The sequence below is a fragment of the Garra rufa genome, chromosome 24 (genome assembly GCF_049309525.1).
Source record: "Garra rufa chromosome 24, GarRuf1.0, whole genome shotgun sequence".
NCBI lineage: Eukaryota > Metazoa > Chordata > Actinopteri > Cypriniformes > Cyprinidae > Garra > Garra rufa.
The window spans coordinates 3,361,648-3,383,055 of NC_133384.1; the positions used below are offsets into that span (position 1 = coordinate 3,361,648).

At 34.4% G+C, this 21,408-nt stretch overlaps 1 protein-coding gene across 1 annotated transcript in view; it reads left to right on the forward strand.

Moving 5' to 3' along the window:
* The window catches only part of gpr158a (G protein-coupled receptor 158a), a 119,061-nt gene that overhangs the window by 86,200 nt on the left and 11,453 nt on the right, over positions 1-21,408 (forward strand). The window contains exon 7 of the mRNA XM_073831182.1: positions 18,685-18,794. Within this exon, the coding sequence (XP_073687283.1) occupies positions 18,685-18,794 (110 nt within the window). The remainder of the gene's footprint in view (positions 1-18,684; positions 18,795-21,408) is intronic.

Consider the following 21,408-nt stretch of genomic DNA (forward strand, 5'->3'; position numbering starts at 1 on the left):
ACATTTATTAGTTTTTCAAAACACATATATTGTACACTTTTGTGGTTTAGGCACTTATCAAGTTGGCACAACATGAATATGGACCACTGTCATGTCATATGCCAATACATTTTTTTTTTTACATATTCATTTCCCTACACTATTATTTAAATAAAATAAATCTCCTTTTAAAAAGTAACCAAAATTTTAGTTGAAAGTCTGTTGAACTGATAATCTATTAATAAAAAAATGTGTATATATATATATATATTTTTTTTTTTTTTTTTTTTATATATTTTTTAATTAAAAATGTTTAATAAAATATTGTAACATTTTATATTATCACATTATTTCTCATAAATATTAAAAAATAAAATAAAAAGCCTAAAGTAAAAAGTGACATTCATTGGATTCTTTCCAAAGTATGAAGAACATAAATATTTTCATAATTTTTTTTAAATTTCACAATTTTCTCATTAACAGAAAGTATAGTGTTTACTACATTTGCCAGATTCAAATGTTTAATCATTCTAAAGGAAAGATCAATCAAATATATATATATATATATATATATATATATATATATATATATATATATATATATATATATATATATATATATATATATATATATATATATATATATATATATATATATATATATATATATATATATATATATATATATAATATATATATATATATATATATATATATATATATATATATATATATATATATATATATATATATATATATTAGGGCTGTCAAATGATTAAAATTTTTAATCAGATTAATCAGACTTTTCAGTGGATTAATCATGATTAATCACTATTTGCAACGACACCTGAATCCTAACCATTTTTTTTTTCTGAAATGCATACCAAAATATAAATAACAGGACACAGATACATAATTTTCACATTTTCATATTATGCCAGGGCCCGCATCGGGCCTGTTTTAGGCTACTCCTTATTTTTTATATTTTAGACATCCATCAATTATGTCGCGCTGGTGGAAACAACACGAGACTTTCGCTTTTACTTTCGACAACGGCTCGGATGGCGCAACTGGAAGAGATCCGCGTTCAATCGCACGCAGTAGGCTGAAACTTGCCTCAAAATACCGGCAAAAATAAATAATAAATGTGTCGGGGAAAGAGTAAGGACATATCTGAATTATTTATTAATAAAGTGTATTCAATGTGAGTCAATGTCGCAAAGATCCTGCAATCTCATTTTTGGACGCGCCTTGAGAGAGAAATTTATCGTTAAGGATTACATATTAAACAAGTTTTTGTTTTCGATTTGTTTTATTTCGTTAAGTAATAATTTAAAACTTTCAATAGATATGTTTATCATGTCTGTGAGGCATGCATTTAGCTTTATTTTTGTTAAGCACTCCTGTTCAAGAACGAGACGACAGAAAGCGCATCATTTTTGTTTTCTTTATTTTATAAAAACACTGCAACGTTTTTTGGTGTATTACTTTTTCCTTTGTGAGCAAAAATGACGGATAATTTTAAATTGCTTCCACTGAAAAAATGCAAATGATTGAGCTGATGCCTCGATGACCTGCAAAGCGGCTTTATGTATCTTCCACTCTCCACTCTGTCACTGTGTCAGTCACCGCTCTTTCGAGAAAGAACCCAGCACAACTATGCAGATTTAATTCCCAAAACATAAGAAAAACGAAAGTTTCATACAAATTCTGAATGGATTATGGCATGGAAAGTGCAAAGCGCGCTCCCTTTATTATCACTAAAAGCGTCACAAATCTTAGTTCATAGAGATCTCACAACGTTCCGTTATAATCAATAAAGCTTTCTAAACTACACAATGAATCTTTTATTTACATCGCGTTTACACTTAGTCAGGAGATGAACAACGCTGGATTGTTTGCCAGATCTTCAATTGGTTTGCTTTCGTTTGAGGGTATATAGCACCGTCTACCCCAGTAGAACCGGGCTTAAGCTTGGCTATAACCACTCCAGTTGCAGAGGGGCTGTCGCCCAGGCTTGTACTTGTTAACTGTACCATCATCATTCTTTTTATATTTGAATACGTCCATAGGCTCACTAATTCGTCACTCTGCGCATGCGTGAAATGCGTTAAAAAATTTGACGTAATTAACAACAACAAAATAATTAACGCCGTTAACGCGTTATTTTTGACAGCCCTAATATATATATATATGTTGACGCAAACTGAAATATATACTAATAATGCAAACATTCATTAAACAACAGAAGATGTAACATAAACCCCAAGTGTACAAGAAATATCAGTTATACATTAATTTTCTTCAAACCCTTAAAGTCGTACTTTGCGTCCAATTCATGGAATTGCTAAATTGCAAACCCACGATGGTGGAACTTCTGAATCATGCGTCAACATTTGCGCAGAAACATTTAACGTCGGTTTGAGCAATCCGACAGGCCTGATCGGTGGCCTTTGTTACCAAGTGCCTAGAGATTGGTGTGGGGGTGGAGATGAGGAACACGCCAGCTAATGATCATGCATGACTGTAATAAATATCAGCATTCAGCTGCATAGAGGGCTTCGGACGTCATCTCATCTGCTCGAGCTTTCACAGCCCAGCTGTTGGAGCCACACCGCTCCACGGAAACGGAAGTTCTTTATTAAAGCACATTGTGAAAGTGCTGCCTTGATGAGGCGAGAGCGCTTGAGAGATTGAGTCATGCTATCTCAGCATCACTGGCTGGCTTTCATTCCTGAACCTGTTAGAGATGTCCTCAGTACAGAACATTCACAGATTTATTTTCAGAAGGCATGTATGGAATGGTGGAAGTGATGTCACTCATGAAAAAGTACTAAAGAGTGCTTATTTTGGAAATTATATACTTAAAAAATACTTAAGTGCAAACTGAATGTAATGTTTTAGACACTTAACCGCGTGTTATTAGTAAATTAAATGAAAATGTCTTATAGTTTATATTAAATCCACTTAGCTGAACTTTAGAGTCTTTTTTACGTACTTAAAGATATTTAATAATTAATTATTAACTCAACATCATGTTGTTCCGAACCAATTAATCCTTCATTTATTTTCAGAACACAAATTGAGATGTTTTTGATGAAATCCGAGAGCCTTTTGATCCTGTATGAATGCAACTGAAACGTTCAAGGCCCAGAAAGGTAGTAAGGACATCGCTAAAATAGTCCTTGTAACATTAGTGGTTCAACCATACTGGAATGAAGCTGTGAGATTACTTTTTTGCGCAATGAAAAGAAATAGTGACCTAATTTCTTTCATTTCTTTTCTTCCGTGTCGGACTTCGACTCGGCCACGACACATGCGTACAGTTGAGGTCAAAAGTTTACATCCCCCTTTTAGAATCTGCGAAATGTGAATTATATTACCAAAATAAAAGGGATCATACAAAGGCATGTTATTGTTTATTTAGTACTGACCTGAATAAGATATTTCACATAAAGTATGTTTAAATATAGTCCACAAGAGCAAATAATGCTTGAATTTATAAAAAATGACCCTGTTCAAAAGTTTGCATTCCCTGGTTTCTTAATACTGTGTTGTTACCTGAATGATCCACATTCTTTGGTTTCCCAGCATTTCCAATATTTTTTTGTTTTTTTGTTTTGAGACTCATTTTTTCACACTGAGGACAACCGAGGGACTAAAATGCAAGTATTACAAAAGGTTCAAATGCTCACTGATGCTCCGGAAGAAAAAAAAAAAACATGCATTAAAAGTCAGGGGGTGAAAAATTTGAACAGAATGGATGGTGTATATTTCTATTATTTTGCTTAATATCATATTTTTTAATTTAGTACTGCCCTTCAGAGGCTACAGAAGATAGTTTCTAGGAAGACAAAGTAAGTTAAATTTACCCTAATATTCGAATTCAAAAAGTTTGAGTTGAGTGTTTGAACCTTCTGTAATAGTTGCATATGAGTCCCTCAGTTGACCTCAGTCTGAAAAGATGGATCTCAAAATCAAACAGTCATTATTGGAACAGGTGTAAATACATGCTGGAAAACCCAAAAAATTTGTGGGACCTGAAGATTTTTTTTCTGAAGAACAGCGGGAAGTTTAACTTTTCAGGACAAATAAGGGACTGAACTATTACTAAACAAAAAAAAAAAAAAAACTGTGGATCATTCAGGTAACAACCAGCACAGTATTAAGAACCAAGGGGGTGTAAATTTTTGAACAGGGTTATTTTTGTAATATCATTTTCTTTTGTAGACTATATGTTAACATCTTTTATGTTAAATATCTTATTCAGGTCAGTACTAAATGAATAGCATGTGTTTTTGTATGATACTGAAAGGGGGATGTAAACTTTTGACCCCAACTGTACTTTTGATTCATTTATCACACTGTAAATGAAACATTAAGATGTCTGCATTGTTTCAGTACTGTGAACTGGTTGTAAACTACATATTTTGTCTGTAGTAAGTCAATTAGTTATTCCATGCATACAGAAATAATTTGCACAGTATACATATTGAATACTGCAGATACTGTACTGCAGATATGTCTATTGTCAAACCTAGCCCCTCTCTTTTCAGCTCCCTTCATTTTGTACACTTCCTGTCTGCCACTCTCTGTTTCCTGTGTTCCTCTGCCAATCACGGCTGTTTGTTTGAGTTTTGACTGACAGCACTAATAGGGTTTCTCTGAATTCCACCACATGAGTCTGATGGTGTCGGCTGTGTGAATTCCTCGGCCGTCGTGATTGACTGCAGTGTTATCAATCTCTGCCTTGGCGCTCTGAGAGTGTCTGTGTGCTTGTGTGTTTGGCGGAGAGCATGTGTTCAAACACTCTTTGACAGGTCCACTCCTACTCTGCTTCTTTCTCTTCGTCTTACACAAAGACTCAAAGATGTGCAGAGAAAACGACGTGTTACGTAATGGGGTGCCTTCTTGAAAATGACGGAGAAAAAGGGAGCCGCAGGGGGGTTGAAACTCACAATAAAAAGAAGAAATGCAAGCGGGAGGCATTAAGATAAATCTTCCAGGACTATTATGTAAAGGTAAATAATAAATGCCTTTTTGGCATCAGCTTGTGAGTGGATGGAGCCCCTGAAGAGGTGTAATGAAGTGTGTGTGAGTGAATGCCCATGCGAGCTTTGAAGAGGAGTGTGTGTTTTTGTGTGGATGTTGCGTGAGGGATGAGGAACACACTGTTCTCAGGTTTACACTCCAGAGGGTAGAGCCACAGACACAGATGAGCCGGAAGGCATGACAGTACCTCTCACATAGTTTCACCGGGGAAATATGTCTTCATTTTCCTGCCTTTAAAGGAATAGTTCACCCAGAAATACTCTTATCATTTATTCAGCTTCATGTATTCATCCTAATATGACTTTCTTTTTCTAACACATACAAAAGAAAATAGTCTTGGTCGTGTTTAAAGGGATAGTTCAGCCAAAAATTAAAATTCTGTCATTAATTACTCACCCTCATATAAACCCATAAGACCTTTGTTTATCTTCGGAACACAAATTAAAATGTTTTTGATGAAATCCGAGAGCTTTTTGACCCTGCATAGACAGCAATATTAATTTCAAGGCTCAGAACGGTAGTAAGGACCTTGTCAAGCTAGTCCATGGTTTAACTGTAATTTTATGAAGCTACGAGAATGCTTTTATTGAGCAAATTAAACAAAAATAGCACCTTTATTCAATATTTTTCCTTTTCCATGTCTGTCTGCACCCAGTTTCAGTTTCACTTGTCACTCCTTTTCTTTTAAAAAAGACAGAAAAAAAGAAAAATACATTCTGTGTAGCACAGTTTGTGCTGAATACAAAAAAAAAAAAAAAAAAAAAAATTACATGTTGGCCAATAGTATGTTATAAGTAGCTGAAATAAGCACAAATGTCAGGGCTTGTCAAAACATCTCAAAGGTCCCAAAATGACCTCAGACGCCAGAGGGTTAACTATTGAACTCGGAATAACTTTATTTGCCATTTAATTTAGTAAATTAACTACATTATTACATGGTTATTTAAAATATAAAACAATTTCTGTTTGAATGTTTAATATATTCTACTGTATTATATTTTATTTGTGATATCTCTATTTTACACTACCAGTCAAAAGGTTGAAGACAGTAGGATTTTTTTTTTAAGAATTCTATTCTTATTTGATCCTAAATACAGCAAAAGCACTAATATTGTGAAATATTTTTACTATTTAAATGAACTGCTTTCTATTCGAATATATTTTAAAATGCAACTTATTCATGTGATCAAAGCTAAATTTTCAGCATCATTACTCCAGTCTTCAGTGTCACATGTTCCTGTTATTATTATTATTATTATTAAGAACAACATTCAGTGTTATAGTTTTTGTTGAGCCGTTGTAGGTCTTGTACTGATTCATGAATATGCAGCAACATGAAATTAGTAAGTGCTGACAGTGCATGTGTGTGCTGTATAGCAGGTGTGACCCGACAGCATGTTTCTCTGATGGATGAGAGCTCTGTCAAATCCCCAAAGACTAGACGTGCGTCAGCTGCTCCTCTGTGCACCTCCCTCTCTCCTTCTCTCTTTCACTCACTCTATCTCTCTCTTTCTTTCAATAAGATTCAGTTTTTCTGGGAAGAGGGAAGGTCTCGTCATTAAGTTCCTCTCATCACTAATATTTAGAGTGGACGTAAGTGCTCCAGGCAAACTGTGGAAATGTCAGAGCTGTCTCTTTCCCTTTTTTTGTTTCGGACTGCCCTGACATTCAGCTAAACCCTTTCACATCAAAAGTGAGGTTTAGGAGGGTTTTTTTAATGTTGTTTTAAGGTGTTAGTGTTATAGTAGCTGTGATGTGCTAGCTGATTGCATTTCTAAAACTAGCATTATATTTTCAATATTTAATGATTGTAACAATACTGTATTCTAAATTCAATAATAATTTTGGTGGCGATCTTTGTGTGCTTTTTTAATCACATTTTCTGTTGCTTACATATTTACGTAGTTTGAGTCAACTTGGCAATGGTAATTATTTCGTTATAAATATAGGTAATGATCATTATTTTTAAACCATTACATATTGTATTTTTCTCTATTTATAACAATATTAAATATTATGTAAAGGCTGAAAAATATAAAGGTTTAGTGATATCACTGCACTAACATATAGTTTTAGATAACGTTTAGCTTGAGTGTTTTTTCTCAACCTGGTTACCGCCTGGCTCTTCGTCGTCTCTCGCCACGGCAACTGCGTGTTGTTTGTGTTCTCAAGCCCTCTGAGGAATCAGCCACTTGAAGCGCTGTGTGTTTTGTAACGCTCCGAGTGCGGTGAGACTTCCCTGCAGCATGCAAAATACAGTCTCGCCTCACCGATCCAGGCAACGCCGACTTCCGTTGCCACCTCTTGGCTTTCCCCCCCAGACTTGCGCCATATCCCTCGTCTGACTCAGAGCTAGTGAGCCAAAATAACCACGTGCCTGCCTCTTTTTTCCACTGCTATGGGACGACCATTAATGCCTCTGCTAATGGGATTAACACGAATGGTCCCGAAAGGGGGGTCATGGCACATCTGCAACACGCTGATAATTACGCAGCCTCAGATGTTTGTTCTTTTTTGTCTTTCATGTTTTGGATGGGGCTCTGGTGCTGACACACACACACACACACACACACACACACACACACACACACACACAATCACTGAGCAGTGTTGGGAAAGTTCTTTTTCTACGTGAACTAGTTCAAAGTTCAGTTCACACATTTTAAAATGAACTAGTTCAGTTCATAGTTCATAATTCAAATTTTTTGAACTAAGTTCGCAGGTTCCAAAATGAACTAGTTCATAGTTCTTTTACTTTTTCAAGTATGTTGCTGCAAGCTGTTACCCTAAGAATACTGGCATTTTCCAGTTGTTGCCCCTCATTCAGTCCACACTCGTATCCAGCTGCAGCTTTCACCCTACAGTATATTCTCAGAAACATGAGGAAGAACGTGCTGCTTGAATAAGCTCTATTTTGTTGGACTGGTTATTTATTATTTTATTTTTATAATATACACCACCATTCAAAAGTTTGGGGTCAGTAAATTTTTATTGTTTCTTTTTTTTTTTTTAAGAAATTAATACTTTTATTTACTAAGGATGTATTAAGTTAATAATTAAAAGTTTATTAAAAGTTAATAATAAATCATTTAGATTGTTAGAAAATATTTATATATTAAATAAACACTGTACTTTTTAAACTTGTTATTGATAAAAGAATCCTGGAAAAAAAATCACAGGTTGCAAAAAAATATTTGGCAGCACAATCGGTTATCTATCATTGATCATTCTAATAATAAATCAGCATATTAGAATGATTTCTGAAGAATCATGTGACACTTAAGACTGGAGTAACAGCTGATAAACAAAAATCAGCTTTTCATCCCAGGAATAAATTCTATTTTAAAGTATGTTAAAAAAAAACAACAACAACAACATTATTTTATTTGTAAAAACATGCAATATTACTTTTTTTCTGTATTTTTAATCAAATAAAAACAGCCTTGATGAGCATAAGAAACTTCTTTAAAGACAAGTCTTAAACATTTGAACGCTAGTGTAACATTTTATTACCTGTTTTGCAAGGGAAGTAATAAAATATTATAATATTAGCAAACATTTACTTTCACCCTACAGTATATTCTCAGAAACATGAGGAAGAACGTGCTGCTTGAATGTTTTTTAATGAGGAATTAAGAAAGAAATTAAAAAATTATTTTCGGTGGACATATGACGTTTCATTCATAAAGTAGTACCCGCTACCTTCATCGGATTTTGCCTCCATTCATTCTTCGCAATTTGATGACGCATGCGCGGTGCGACTCTGTGGTGGCTGCTGTTGCCGTCTTTCTCCCTATATAATAAGGCCCGTTTTAGATTGTGTTGTAGCGGTTGTAGCGTAGATATTGTACAGTCCGTGGTTATAGCCGGGATTTTGCCTGGCTCCATGGAAATCTGGCACTCTCTAGAACAAAATTGAACTACGAGAGAACGACGTTCATAAACGCCAGAATGAGCGCGTTCACGTTCACGTTCATCAGGCAGATATACAGCACGTTCAGTTCACGTTCACCCAAATTATGAACGAGTTCATGAACGATCGTTCAATGAACTCGTTCAGGCACAACACTGTCACTGAGGTCGGGTTACATTAATTCTCCTTGATCTTTGAGTGTTGTATTTGTGGATCAACTTTTAACAGGTCATCAATGAGTGTCCATTATACATAAAGTTAATCTTAGCTGCTGATTGGTAACATTATTTTACAGTTTTTCTGTATGTACTCTGTGTTCATAATTATTAGGCACACTTAATAACTACCATTTATTTTGTATTGAATTAGTTAAAAACGATATACTTGTCTACGAAGGCTGGAAGTGAAAACTACTTATATTCAGGTGTGCATAATTATTAGGCAAGTTTTCTTTAACTGATATTAAATGAGCCAAAGATTTAACTCTGACTGAAAAGTCAAATTATTAAATGCCCATTAGAAGGATGCAATACTTATACAATCCTAGAGTTTGCAAATTTAAGGCATGACCACAGGACAGCAAAATGCTAGTTGGGTCTGCGTGGTCAAAAAAAAAAAAACGGTGGAGAAGAAAAGACGTATGTTAACTGCAGAAAAAAAAAAGAATTAATATAAAGAATTGCATCACCACCTAGGGTGTACATTATTTTCTAAAAATTCAACGGCCATGTCGTCAATTACTTACTAATTGTGGCACAATACTTTAGGACCTCAAAACACTAATACCATAGTCCATGATGTGCAAATTAATGCATGTTTATGTTTGTATTACATAACTAGCTCCATAATGGCATTTCTATTTTAGTAAACTTGCTTGGTAGCTTACCTGATTGGCATTGGACTTGTGAACAAAACACTCAGGTACGAGTCTAAAACACAAGTCACAATTAAAGAGCTCAAGGACTATAGAAAATATCTAAAATATTATGTAGGGAAGTTTAGGCTATATGTGCTGATCAGGAGATTGTGCTCGCTCCAGGGTGTCAGTAAAAACACGGCGCAGGATTCAGAACAGTCTGTTTTACTGTAGTAAGCGTGCATGGGTGTGTGGTAGGGATGTAACGGTATTGTAAATACCGTCATACCGCAATAACAAATTTTTTCGATACTACCGTGGTCGCATGACTCGATAAAACGATAAAAAGTTTGCTCAGGCGAATGGAGCGAACGGGAGGTAGCGGGAACTACATTTCCCATCAGCCCAGGCGTGGCCATCATCCTTTGCGGTCTGTTGTCGCTACAAACTAGTGATTAGGATTAATAAATCATAGTGATAAATCATAGTGATAGGATTAGAGCGTTTACACTGCACGCGGTTGCTCTCCGGCAGTACGTCCTAGAAGCGGTGCCTTTGCAGCAGTGCAGCGATCGTTTCGGCACCGAGTCTATTTTTTGCTGCGCTGTATGCGCTGAATTAATGTTACAGTGCATTGTTCGCTGTAAAAATGAACATGGATTGACACGGAAATGTACCATAAATGCATATAAATGAAGTCTACTGTGTTTCACAGTCAACACGTGGCTTTTTGGCTATGTTTAAAATAAGGAAAGGTGCAGTTTTAAATAAACTAGGCAACATAATAGATGCACTTGTCCAGGTAGAAAAGTTCTTTAAAGGATTGTTTTTAATAAAGATTTAATGCGAAAGAAAGGCATGAGAGCCTACTGCACTGCAAAAAATGTTTTTCTTACTTGTTTCCAGCCAAAATATCTAAAGATTCTTAAATCAATAATGATTTTCTAGACAAGTAAAAATTATTGTCTTGTTTTTAGTAAAAACAAGTCAAAATTAAGTGAGTTTTTGTTTAAAACAAGCTAAATAATCTGCCAATGGGGTAAGAAAAAAAATATTATTTCAAGCAGACAACTAGATTCAGACAACTCATTCAGCTAAACTGATTTGACTGTTTTTTTTTACATGCTTTAATAATTTTTTGTTACTAAAATTGAAAAATTTAAGTTTCTGTTTCAAAGTTTACAGATAGATGGCTAATTTGTATGCCATTGATATGTTCAGTGTTCATGTAAACTGTTTAATAAACACTTCTGGCACTTTTTACGAGTCTCTTCATTAGTTTTGTTTTTCCTGTAAATGATTCAATAAATACTGTACCCTGCCATTCATACCGAGGTATTACCGTACCGTGAAGTTTTGATACCGTTACATCCCTAGTGTGTGGTCTGAAATAAACAAAAAAATTACATATTACAATAATATAATTATAGCATACATACATGATATTATACAACTAATACAATCCTTAGTGAACTGCAATACCCAGATTGCGCATTTGGCATGTATAACAGAATTACGAATTCTCTGTGTCTATTATAAAGTGTTGAGTCATCATCGGATATGTACGGGATTACGGAGAATATGCTATAAATCAGTATCTAAACACTCATTAACTGGACCTTGTTACACCAATGCAATGATACATACGGAATAAAGCAAATAAGTAACTTGATATATGCACAGTCTATTATATTTATGGTAATTACGTCAGCGCAATTTCTGCGGAGACTAACAACTTTCTTAATTTCTGTCAGATAAAGATCTAACAGGGCATAATAACTATATTAAGTATCACAAATAAGTAAAAAAAAAACTTACATTTTCGCATGAACGCACACAAATTACTCAAACTTCAAGGACTAAAATCAGGAACTCTGCAGGAACACTTGTTCAATATCTTACTCCACTTGCTGACAGGAGAGATCGGACGACTTCTATCTCGCCACCTATCGTCATTTCTCAACGTCACCAATAAAGCTTTCTCTGATTGGTTAAATCTTCTTAACATATTATGTTTGTTTCATCAAATCCATTTTATATCATGTTTGTTTAAACGGTTAGGTTTAAGGTAGGGTTTAGTGTAGGTCACATGTTATTTTCAAATGTGATAAAGTGTTATAGCACCACACAGTAGCCTTTTAGCACCACACATCAGACAATTCATTTCAACACTTGCAATAACCAGCATAATAAAACATTGCCAAAGTCACGTTTTTCTGTTTGAAATAAAACTAAACATGATTTATGTGCCATTTCTTGGATATTGCATTTTGAAAGTGCCAAGAAGCAGTGTGAAATAATTTTGCAGAAATTGCCACAGGCATGTTTTTCCAATGAGCCTTGGTTGTGCAAAAGGTAATGAGAAAAGTCCTTATATTCAGAAATTAATATTATTAGAAATGACCAACTAATATGACAATGTACTGTTGGTCAGATAAACTATATTACCAAAAGTATTGGGACACCCCCTTCTAATGAACAGGTTTGACTACTGTAGAAATTTCCATTGGTACAAATCCTAATGTTTAAGCATACAATGATATTCTAGGGGATTTTGTTCTTCTAATTTGACAGCAACAGCTTTGACATTTTTATTCTAACGTGACAATGCCTCTGCGTTTATGCAAGATTCAAAATGAAATAATTGATTCAGTCAGTGTGGAAGAACTTGACGTGTCTGCAGAAACCAAATTCCTGATCCCAGCTGAACATCTCTGGAGTGACTTTAAATGCAGACTTTAAGCCAAAAACGCCAATGACTTGAAACTATGGGTACAGTCATTTTTGACACCTCAAAAACAGTTGCAACAGAGATGGAAATACAATTTATAAATACATGAATTGTTTCCATCTTTGTTGCCACAGTTTTGGAAGTGCCTTTTTCTGTTCTAAAGAGGGGGATTCCCAATACATTTGTCCATAAAGTGTATGTACAAGTCATTGGTGTTTGGTAATGAGTTTTTGGCTCAAGGTCTGCATTTAAAGTCACACCAGAGGTTGAGAATTTTCTTGCATAAGCCAAATATACTTTTCGTACACAAATACAGACTTGCCCAATGTGTTGCTAGTGTGTAGTCCCTCCCTACAGATTTAATGTATTTGTTTATTGGCCTGGCAGATGCAAACTTTACTGCTAAAGGGGGTTGATAGAGTTATCTTTAAATTTCTATGTCACTACACCAAATGTTATTCAGGTTATTATGCCCGTTGACAGTTTAACTAACTTTCACTTGCTCAGCAAGCTTCCCTTCAAACTGCTGCTTCACATTAGCTGACCTGAAAAGAGAAACTGAATGTAAAGATGACAGTTTATGCTAATACTCACCCTAGCTTCCCTTTACAACAATGTCGAGATGCAGTGCATACTTGCGTTAGGTTATGAATTGCGTTTGACACATTACAGCCCTTTGAAACACTGCAGTTCTAGTCGCTCCTGTAGTACATTATAGATGTTGCTGACAGGGTACAGGTTTCATATTTTTCAACAGTGATGTCACTTTAGTTGAGATGAATATTATGCTGACAATAAAGTCATTCTTGAGAAGAGTGCTGTTTACTCTGCATCTGATATTTATGAGGAGGTTTTAAGTGTTAGTTTTGCATGGTTTGTCAGTGACTGGTTAAAGCTGTTGAGAGTGTTGCTGGAGGCGTGTGGTACTCCCAGTTCTAATTAAGAGCTGGCCGACTGGATGCTCCCCTGACAAGCACAACACACACATACACTTCTGCCAATGGATCTTAGACAGCTATTACACACACACACACTACATCTTAAACACATTCCTGCCCCACTGGATGTTAAACTTGCATTTAAAGGGGTCATTACATTTATCTAAGTTTAGCTTTTCACATTAATTCTCCACCTTCTGTTTGACCCTTACAATTGTGCAGTCGTTTTTGCCACTGTGCCTTTAAGAAACGTCTCTTTTTATATGTTTATATGCCATAAACTCTTACAGTCCTGCTCTTACAGTCCACACTTTGGTGACATAGAGTAATGACTATATACCACAAGTAGTATACACTTAAACAGTGTTGGGGAAAGTTACTTTAAAAATTAATCCATTACAATATTGTTACTTCCAAAAAAAAAAAAAAAAAAAAGTAACTAATTGTGCTACTCAGTTACTTTTTATGGAAAGGTACTTTTGTGTTACTTTTTCTCATCTGGGCTGGGCTGACGTGTTTGTTTTTAATATAAAAAGTTTGTTTTTTGGCACATGTAAAAGCTTTTTCACGGCAAAAGTGAAATGAATAAGCCTTAGGCTGAAGAACATGTAAATTCACATCTGTACAGTAGTGGATACATCTCAAACAAACCATTTAGCTGTTTTTCTAAAATAATTGAATAAACAGTATGGTTGAAGTTTCAACAGCAAAGACATTTATTAAAGTGGTATTTAAAATTTAAAGGGTAGACAATTTCGGAGAGGCTAGAAAATAACAAACTACCATTGCAAGCATAAGGTCTCACCTCAAAATTACGAGTAAAAATTATTCAGAAAAAAGCTGAAATTGCAGGGGAAAAAAGTCAGAATTGTGAGATACAAACTCGCATTTGCAAGAAGTCAGAATTACAAGTTTTTATCACGCAATTCTGACTTTATTTTTTGCAATTGTGAGGTTATATCTTGCAATTCTGATTTTATAACCCACAATTGCAAGGTTATATCATGCAATTCTGACCTTATAACACAATTTAGAGTTTAAATTACGCATTTCTGAGAAAAAAGTTAAAATTATGTGAAAAAATGTCAGAATTGTAAGATATAACCTCACAATTGTGACAAAAAGTCAGAACTGCGAGAGACAAACTTGCATTTGCAAGAAAAAAGTCTGAATTCCCAGTTTTTATCTCTGACTTTATTTATTGCAATTATGAGTTTATATCTCATAATTCTGATTTTATAATGTTTATATCACAGAATTCTGACCATATTAACTCGTAATTGAGTTTATATTACTCAATTCTGTGAAAAAAAAGTTGAAATTGTGTGAAAGTCAGAATTACGAGATGCAAACTCGCATTTGCAGGAAAAAAAGTCAGAATTACGAGTTTTTATCTCACAATTCTGACATTATTTCTTGCAATTGTGAGTTTATATCTCACAATTCTGATTGTATAACAATTGAGAGTTTATATTACGGAATTCTGAAAAAAATCTGAATTGCGTGATACAAACTTGCATTTGTAAGAAAAAGTCAGAATTGTGAGTTTATATCATGTAGTTTTTACTTTATTACTTGCAATTGCAAATTTATATCACAATTTGGAAAAAAAGTCAGAATTGCGAGGTAAACTTTGTCAACTGTATTTGCGAGAAAAAAAGTCTGAGTTGCGAGTTTTAATCTTGCAATTCTAACTTTATTTCTCGTAATTGTAAGTTTATATCTCGTAATTCTGACTTTATAACTTGCAATTGCGAGAAAAAAGTCAGAATTGCGAGAAACTTTATAAACCTTATAATTAAAAAACTATACTTTATATTTAAACTCGCAATTGCAAGTTTATATCATGCAATTCTGACGTTATAACTCGCAAATGAGAGTTTATATTGCGCAATTCTGAGAAAAAAGTAATTATTCAGAATTCAGAATTGTGAGATATAAAGTCCCAGTAACTTTTATTTTATTATTATTCAGTGGTGGAATTGGGCTTCTATAGGCTACATTTCTCAGCAAATGTTACTATATATAGTGATTCATTAATCAGCATATGTAATAAATTCGAATGTCTAGTTTATTCTATCCCAGTTGTGATTAATAAAGGTCTCACCCTCTCTTACTTTACTAGTTACTCAAAAATAGTATTCTGATTACATAATTATTTATGTTTGACTGGTCAGGTTTGACTGGTTAGCATTAGCAGTTAGCATCTGCTGGCTACATTTCCTAAAAGCATTATAGATTAGGTTAGGGTGCTAATAGTTGGTGCTAATAGTTTATCCGATCTGTGTAGGCTTACAATGCTTTTGGGAAGCAGGTCGTGTACAGTATGTTATACCTCTTTAATTGCTTCATAAAATAGTACTGACAATGGATAGGAGCTGCTGTTCTGATGGGAGGAACAAAGCTTTCTGAAACAGTGAACCATGCTTTGAATCAGTTCCAACATTTACTTCACAAAATGAACCCTCCTTTGAATCAATTCAGTCTTTTACTTCACAAAATGATTTACTGCGCTCGAAACACAGAGGACATCTGCTGGTGACACGAGTAAATGCAATGGAAAGACTTGAGATCAAAGCAGCTACAATGACACAATGCTTTAAAAATTACTTCCATATATTTTTTATGGAAAAGTTAATAAAAGGTCTTTTTGTTGTTTTGTGAAAGGCAATTGAATTATAACTGAAGGATTCAACCTGAAAAACCACTGAAAGTCACTTTCTAAACTGTTTGAGGATGAAATGTGTGACTGAGAAACACAAGATGAGTTATTTTGTTTTCTTTGACAAACAAAAAAAGTTTTCCTTGCAGAATATGCTATTTTACTTCCAAAATATGTCACATTGCACAACGTTAAATGAGTTACCAAACGGCAAACAGCTTCTCATGTTGACTTTAAATAGCAGAATAAATATTTGATGATGTATAACTCCACTATTCAATCATGCCAGCCTTTAAGATTCGCATGGCAGCTGTATAAGTATGTTAGAGAGCTGTGGGGGTCTGCAGGAGCCCCCCTATGGATGTGCCTCAGTGTCTGTCATTAGTTTTTCAACTTAATTATGACAGAAGAATCCGTGCTGGAGCAATTCATCCGCTCAGAATCATTTTTCCATAATCAATCCAATAATAGAGCTTCCTGAGAAGTGAGCAGACTGTTGTTATTAGATTACACACAGAGTGTCGCATCGCTGTTTGCACATAGAGAGATTGAGCGGAGGCCAGCACGCGGGGGACTGAGGGGGGCGGCACAGCTGTGAGATTCTGCTTCAATTACAGTTCACCTTTAGTGTCTCTCTGTCTCTCTTTCTCTCTGTGGATGCAACGGAACTGCGGTGATGTGCTGGAATTCTCGGTTAGATTTCTTTGCATCTGACAGGTTTGTTTGGAGAACTATGACAGATAAGGATGATGGATGGTTAGATCAATGAAAGCACACATCACAGACACATCATAGAGACTGTTTGCATTTTGTAATAGGTTTCAGGCTTTATGTAAGTCTGGATAGAGTGATGAGTAAAGAAATGAAAAGTGAACTTATGAACTGATTTATGCACCAAAACACACACACACACACACACACACTGCTGGCAGGATGTCAGTTGTCTGTTAGTTCCTTGTACATATCAAGCAAAGATTTTAAGTGTGTATGTATTTATTTATTGTAATTTAAGATGTGTAAATCTGACATTATGTTAGTATAATTAAAATTAAATGAATAAAACAATTTAATAAAAAAAATTGAAAGAAAATTGACAGCTGGATGAAGCATAACAGAATGGAACACAATGTGGTGCTCATGGCGCAAGATGCTGGAAAACTGTGAGATGCTGCATAATGGACAATTTTTTCTTCTGCCATAATGTTGCAGTCTTTTATATACATAATGTAATGCAATTTTGACTTTTTTTCTCAGAATTGTGAGATATAAACTCGCAATTGTGAGTTAAAAAGTCAGAATTGCTAGATATACACTCGCAAAATCTGTCTTTTTTTCTCAGAATTGCAAGATATAAACTCACGATTCCGACTGCAAGTTTATATTTCGCAATTCTGACTTCATAATACTCAATTACGAGTTAAGTCAGAAGTGAGATATAAACTCACAATTCTGGGAACATTTTCCCCTTTAAAATTGGGTCTTATAACCCACAGTTGTGAGTTTATATCTCAAAATTCTGCGGGGAAAAAAAGGCAGAATTGCATGAGAAAAAGTCAGAATTGTGACATTAAATTTGCAATTGCGAGATACAAACTCGAATTTCAAAAAAAAAAAAAAAAAAAGTCAGAATTGTGAGTTTATATCTTGCAATTCTGAGAAAAAAAATGGAATTGTAAGTTTGTATCCCGCAATTCTGACTTTATAACTCACAATTGCAAGTTTATATCGCAATTCTGAGAAAAAGGTCTGAATTATGAGATTATATCTCAGGCAATTCTGACTTTATAACTCAAAAATTGTGAGTTTATATCTTGGAATTCTGAATTTTTTTAAGTTGTAATTGCAAGTTTATATCACGCAATTCTGAAAAAAAAAAAACGTTGGAATTGTGAGTTTACATCTCGCAATTCATTACTTTTTTAAGTTGTAATTGTAAGTTTATATCACGCAATTCTGACTTTATAACTCAAAAATTGAGAGTTTAAGTTGTAATTGCAAGTAATGCAATTCTTAGAAAAAGAGTTTATATATATATAGAGTTTATATCTTGCAAATCTGACTTTAGAACACACAATTGCAAGTTTATATCAGGCAATTCTGAGAAAAAAAGTCGGTATTATGAGTTTATATCTTGCAATTCTGACTTTTTTTAACTTGCAATTGCAAGCTTATATCACGCAAATCTGAAAAAAAATGGAATTGTGAGTTTATATCTTGCTATTCTGACTTTATAACTCGCAATTGTGAGTTTATATCATGCAATTCTGAGAAAAAAGCAATTTTTATATACAGTAATTCATTAATCAGCATATGTAATTAATTTGATTGACTATCCCAACATGTTGAACTCTGATTATTTAGTTACAATGTTCTTTTATGGTAACATCTGGTAGACTATACATTATCCCTTACTACTTTTTTTATCTTGTGACCACTAGTCAAGGACAAAACAACAGGGGTCTCGTATCAAACATCCTTTTATCTGAATAAACAGATATCTAGACATTAAAATAAATGCATATTTCATTTGAGCGCTTGCTGATTGTCTTCCAGGTGGTGATTCTGTACTTCCAGCCGAGTGTTTTCCGCTGTATCCTGCTGCGATGGGTTCGTCTGCTCGGATTTGCCACAGTCTATGGAACAGTCACCCTCAAACTCTACAGGTACAATATTTATTACATTATAAAAGATGAGTCACTCTTCCAGATACCTGTAGGATTTGCAGTGGTGTTGTTATTTTGGTCACAGTCTTAGTAATAATGAATTATTTTGATTGATAAAAATCTTAATCCTTGGAATGGCTAGAATGAGATATTGAGAATCACACAGTCCATGATAGTTTTGAGATTGATGCCTCTCAGAAATAGATATGCTGCTCCAGACAAACAAACACACAGACACACAAACAAACGTACACGTGCACCTATACACAAAATAACACACCCACACATGCTGGATGACTCACAGACCACAATGTTATTAAATGTCACAACTTGCACTTTCCTAATATGGCCGATGAGGTGGAACCTGCTGAGATCTTTGCCATTTCAGAATCAGCCTGAAAAAAAAAAAAAAAACAATAAGGCTGGATGGGTGTCAGGTAGCAGATTGGATAGTGGGCGAGAGAGCCAAAGGCTGGGCTACAGAGAGCAAACAGTCAGCTAGATTGTATCTGTTCCTCAAGGGCTTTAACCATTACTAAGCCAAAATAAAAATCACTGACAGCAACTTAAAATTTTGGACACATTATTGTTTACCAATATTATTCATTTTAAATTATGAACATTTCTTAGTATTAAACTGAATATGCTTAGTATTGTATTGAATGTGTTTATACTTAATTAATAACAAATTGTAAATGTACAAAATTTTCACTTCATTTCATATATTTTAGTTTAAATGTAAATTCTTGTCAGTGCTTCTTGAATTTGAAGATCATGGTAAATGTAACTTATTTTGTCCTCTGGGAAACATGTAACTATCTTCTGTAGCCTTTGAAGGTGGTACTAAATAAAAATATGATATTTAGGTAAAATAATAAAAACGTGCACATCTCCATTCTGTTCAAAAGTTTTCACCCCTCCATAATTTTTTTCCTTCTGGAGTATCAGTGAGCATTTGAACCTTCTGTAATAGTTGCATATAAGCCCCTCAGCAGAGGCGGACAGAGTACACAGCTTCATTACTTGAGTAAAAGTACAGATACCCCTTGCTAAATTTTACTCAAGTACAAGTAAAAGTACTACAGTCAGATGTCTACTTAAGTAAAAGTATTGAAGTACTTGTTTTTAAAAGTACTTGAGTATCAAGAGTACAAGAGTACATTTTCTAAATATTGCATTACTACTGCCACAGTGCTTACATTTATGTACAGAAATGTCCTACATGGAGTTATAAAAAATGTTAATGTTAATACCTTGGAGAATGTAAAAGGAAGTCATTTTCATCTTTTTACCATGTTGCTTTATTTAACTATTCTCACTTGCCCACAAGGCAATAGCACAATGGCAACGCTCTGACAAACCTCTGCTAGAGTTTTAATGGATTTTTTGCACCCACATTTGAACCTGACTGTGTTAAACACACCGCATACTCAAGAACATCAAAGCAAATGCTCAGCTTACATTAATGTGTAATATCAGAAAAGAAAATTCAGCTAACAATTGTGTGTACATGTGAGTTTCTCTGTTTTTTTCATCAATCAAATCAATAAACCTAAACCAGCAAAGAAGGCAATATAGCAATGTTCTGACACAACTCTGAACTGGGGCCACGGGTTGGCACATTCCCGGGATGGACCTGCTGCGTCTTCATCCATTGTTTCGTCCATGGTTTCGTCTCTTATCTAAATCATTATCTGACCATGTAGTTGACTTTGGCGGAAAGCTGAAGATGATTGCAGATAGGCTGTCCCAATCAGTGGCGCCTGCACAATCCAATCGTGTTTGAGAGGGAAACTACAAATTGAGGGTTTCCGAGATTTTTCTTTTTTCCTTTTTTTTAGAAGAAGTAAGGGGTACTCACGGTTATGGATAGAAATGTAGCGGAGTAAAGAGTACAATATTTGCCTCTCAAATGTACTTGAGTAAAGTCATGAGTACTCCCCAAAAATGATACTCGAGTAAAGTACAGATCCCTCAAAATTGTACTTAAGTACTGTACTCAAGTAAATGTACTCCGTTACTGTCCGGCTCTGCCCCTCAGTTGTCCTCAGTGTGAAAGAAAGGGTTTCATAATACATAAAAATGCTGGAAAACCAAAGAATTTGTGGGACCTAAACGATTTTTCTGAAGAACAGCAGGCAGTTTTATTGTTCAGGACAAACAAGGGACTATCACTAAAGAAAAAAAAAAAAAAACACAGCTGTGGATCATTCAGGTAACAACACCGTATTAAGAATCAAGGGGATGTAAACTTTTAAATGGGGTCATTTTTATAAATTCAACTATTATTTTCTTCTTGTATCTTTTATGTCAAATATCTTATTCAGGTCAGTAAAAAAAAAAACACTATAACATGCATTTTGTATGATCAATCTTACTTTGGTAAAACAATTAACATTTTGCACATTCTGAAAGGGGTGTAAACTTTTGACCTCAACTCTATATAAAATTTAATCACAATTCAATTTTTTTTTTTTTTTACAAGGATACTTGAATCACTTGAGGTCTTTGATTTTAGTTGTCAGACATTATAGTTTAACTTTGTTATCCCTATTATGTTTTCATAAAAATTTCAGATTCAGACTATTCAGACTATTATTCATTAAAGACTTGC